This window comes from Clarias gariepinus, chromosome 4 (assembly GCF_024256425.1).
Source record: "Clarias gariepinus isolate MV-2021 ecotype Netherlands chromosome 4, CGAR_prim_01v2, whole genome shotgun sequence".
Taxonomy (NCBI): Eukaryota; Metazoa; Chordata; class Actinopteri; order Siluriformes; family Clariidae; genus Clarias; species Clarias gariepinus.
The window spans coordinates 16,247,978-16,252,269 of record NC_071103.1 but is presented as its reverse complement, the minus strand read 5'-3'; the positions used below and the strand labels follow the sequence as shown (position 1 = coordinate 16,252,269).

The window sequence follows — 4,292 nt, the reverse complement described above, 5'->3', positions numbered from 1 at the left end:
AGCTTGCTGTTTCATAATTGATTTATGCTTACATTTCATGACCTTAGAATTTGGAATTGACAGTGTTTCAGCTTTAATATGTTGCTTGCATGTCGTTGAAAATCTGTGAAGTTGTACCACAAATAATATTCGCATTAATCTTACAGAGAATCAAAAACTATAACTTTTATATAGATCTTAAAATTGCAGAATTGTCAGCTGCTAGATATCTTATAATTTCCATATCATGGTAGTCTTTTTTGGAAGCATTATTGGAAATATGTGTGATATCGTAAAACCAAATTGCATGACTGTTCAGTTAAAAGTTAATTTAGTTAACGGGTAATTCTAGAATTTCTTTTACAAAAAATAACCTTGTACAAATATATACATGTTTGGCACTCTCTGAAATGTATTGTCTCTCATTAATTTTGCTGTTGCAAATGAACTATTTTATTGTTGTAAATTATTAAATGTTCATTTTAGATTTTTTTTAATGATTTAAACAAAAAAATATTTTAACATTGATTTAATTTTAAAAAATTAAAGACTGTATTCCCAATTGAGTTTTTGAAGTTCAACTTTGTTCCGGATTTTATCTTACTCTTCCGTTTCAAATTTCCTGAAATGTTAAAAACACAAAGTGTAAATGAACAAGTGGCTTTACTGTCTAATTGCTGTAGAGATTGTGCAGAAGCTTATGGAAAAGAGATCTCTTGAAATGCGATCTGTCGAAAATAAATTCGTAGAACCATGATTACTTTGCTGATTACAATATTTTTTTACAGGTTTACGTGCTTTTGTAGGCCAATACAGGGTCCAGATCACTTAACACATGTCTTTAAGCGCATTTATTTCAAGAGAACAGACAAGATTGACTGATTTATATTTTGGACGTTGGTAGGTTCAGACACTTATGTTACAGATTTCTTCAATCTTTTTTTACTGGTAAAATATACTCCTCTATAATTAAATAACCAAACCGAAATATCTTTACACTACTACACTGAAGTTAGAGCTTTACAACCACTCTTAAGGGTAACTAAATAACTTTAATTCGTGTCATATTACGGCAGTAGGGTAGAATTAATTGCCTCAGCACTGGAGTGTAAATGTTCTGTGAAACCAGCTTATGCAGGGACGCCAAACAATAATCCGTACGAGTGAATTATTCATTATGCCCCTTCCTTAACAACACACGAACACAACATCTGTTTTAAAAGAGCAAATGTACGTTTATATATATATATATATATATATATATATATATATATATGAGAAATGTATTCTATTCCCCGTTGTCTCGTTTGTCCTGATTCTTACCTGATTCTTACTTTTGTGTGTAATACCTGCAATAACCTTAATTCAAAACGTTTTATTTTGTACACCTGTCTTAATATTACACCTATCATATTATCTGCATTATTTATACAACACACAAATTCCTTTTTTTTATTTTACGTTTCATTTTACCCCTAGAAGCTCCCTGTTTCTCCCTGTGACCTACAGATGCAATGACTAAAGTCTACCACTAGATGGCAACATCGTGGTGTTCATTCAAATGACATTTCTTTTTCTGTTCTTATGTTCTTAATGTTGTCATACAAATGCTGGATTTTTCTCTATTTTTTTCTGCTTGTATTTCAAATATACTTATGTATTACGGGCAAACATATTTACAATGTAATAACATTCTATGTATAGCGATGAGCCTTTTTCAGTCCTCATTGGGAATATTAAAATTTGGAGTTTTATTGAAATATTGTTTGAAGTAACAAATAGGAGCTTGCTACATAAACAAACTGGACTAGAAACCTAGCGGGGTACAAACATTGAATAAACTGTGAATAATTACATTTTCTATCTAAATGTTTACAGATACCATGTAGACATATCTAAGACGATGCTTATTTATTTACATAAACTAGTAATGTACTGGGTCTGTAGCCGGGAAAATCAATTCCAGAACTGGATATGAGTTGATTCAGGCATCTTTGAGTCTAAAATCAAAAACTGAGCTGGACTCCGGACCTCCAGGACTGGAGCAGAGAACCTCTGGTCTATAGCCCTCAACAGCGTGTTCCTGCAACATTGGGTTAAATGTAGTTAACTGAACCTGGATACAGTATTTATCTCCCGGGCAATTACAATTAACTCAATGGTGTAACGAAACGGGGTTTGCGTGGCGGATATCACTGCCACAAAAACAAAGAAATAGTGTATAGGCATACAAATATTTTGACAGTTTATTCGCCCCTCAACACGATCATTGTGTAACATATATGGCCTTTTTAGCAGAACGCTATTAAGCAGAACGTTTTTCTCTCAGCACAGTCACTCCCAGAGGAACACAATAATAAATAACGAAGTGGCTCCATTTCTCTGTCCGTCTCAAATTCTGTAGCCCCTTAAGTGATGCTCTTGAATTTGTTGACCACCTTCTTCTCCTTTACCCTTCTGTTCTGAAACCAGATGGTGACCTGGCGCTCGGTCAGGTTTGTGTGAGCAGATATCCGTCTCCGTTTATCCTTCGTGATGAACTTATTGGCCGCATATTCGCGCTCCAGTTCTTTCAGCTGGACTTTGGTATAGGGGACGCGCTTCTTTCTCCCTCGGCGAATGGAAGCGCCATCACTTCCTGACACATTGTCTAAGGGCCGAGATTGAAAAATAATAATCATGGTTAAAATAGATGGCAGAAAATCTTAGGAAAATACCCATATGGCTTTTTTAAAATTATCTATTATAATTTGCACGTATTCGTTAACTTAATCAAAGAAATGAACATCCAAATTAAATTTTAAAAATGGGGTAAAGAAGATCAAATAACGTCAAGGTCAAGGTCATACATTTATATATATATATATATATATATATATATATATATATATATATATATATATATGTGTGTGTGTGTGTGTATATATATATATATATATATATATATATATATATATATATATATATATATGATGTAACAAACGTAACTATTTAACTTAATTATCTGGTATCTGATATACAATTTAATCGTAACGTTGAAGAAACCTTGAATATAATTTATGTTAATAATAATTTGACACAAAATGTTGGTTTATTCGTTACCAGATTTTACTCGGAATGTAATAATGTTGACCGACAGGTTAAATGGATGCACTAGCTACATAGGCCTGATACCTTGAAGAGACGACTTCCACAGATGGCTGGACTGGGTCTGCTCCTTTGGGCAGTACACAGGGCTGTTCCAGCTGTTCGTGATGGCCCAAGGCTGGTGGTATGTTTCCACAGGCAAAATTGATTCGTGTCTTGGTTCCGGAGCAGAGCTTAGAGCAGGCACGACTGGCACGTCCAGATAACTTGGGACGGGTTGGTAAGGTCCGGACGAGTAGCCTTGATAGAAAGTGAACTCCTTAGCTCGAGACGAGAACTCCTCTCCGGAGACAGACGTCTCCATGTACTTGTCTGCGTAAGCGGCAGGCTGCGCACAGGACTTCACTGCGCTGTGATGAGATACTCGGCACGGATAATAGCCACTACCGAAATATCCATAGGGCAAAGAAGCAGCACCGGGGGAATTCTGCGCGGCCGAGCACGGGTTGCACTGTTTGACAGGTTCCGTCACTCCAGTTACGGGCACTTCACTCGATCCATAGGGCGCACCAGGAGCAAGAGAAGTCGGGTGGGCCACGAGATTCCGGCACTGGTTGGCGGAGAAATTGCCTCCCACGAATCCCTCCATGTTCTTGCTCACGTCGTCTGAGCAGCCGCTGTCACAGAGAAACATCACCGGCTCGATCCAGCGGGAATGGAGGAGCAGAGACGCTGTCATAGCACGACCAACATTGAGCCTTTTCCAGCTCGTTCAGGAATCCCCACGACTGAAAAAATGCGACGGTGAACTTGAGAGAGTAAAGCGACGCTCACGCGCCCGTGCAAACCAAACGCGAACTGTTATTGGACAAAGGAAAGCACGTGATATGCAAAATAGGGCGATAAGGGTGCAAGGCAGAAGATAATGCAAAGCATGGGCATGATTTTTTTTTTCACAACTGAACTGAGATAAAGAAGACAGACTAATTATTTGTGAAGTTTGGTGTTTGACTAGAAATCAAGTGTCGGCCTAATAAAATTCGAAAATATATATTTTTTATAGTTCGAGAGGCATAATGAATTAAACAAATATGACTTTATTTTACTTCATGTAATAAATTTGATTGAATATTTTCGTAAGTGTTATTTTTAAAACCTATAAAGACCACCTGAATATGTACAAATAACCAGCGTTTCAGGTTCATGAGCAATGTCGGATTTTCGTC

At 36.7% G+C, this 4,292-nt stretch overlaps 1 protein-coding gene across 1 annotated transcript; it reads right to left on the bottom strand.

The window, feature by feature from the left end:
• Positions 1-1,280: 1,280 nt before the first annotated feature.
• On the bottom strand, positions 1,281-3,844 carry hoxa13b (homeobox A13b). The gene is made up of 2 exons (XM_053494696.1): positions 3,154-3,844; positions 1,281-2,629 (listed from the first exon to the last, which is right to left on the bottom strand). Exons 1-2 carry the CDS (start codon positions 3,803-3,805, stop codon positions 2,388-2,390), a joined length of 894 nt encoding a protein of 297 aa, XP_053350671.1. The 5' UTR covers positions 3,806-3,844; the 3' UTR covers positions 1,281-2,387.
• Between the last annotated feature and the right edge of the window lie 448 nt (positions 3,845-4,292).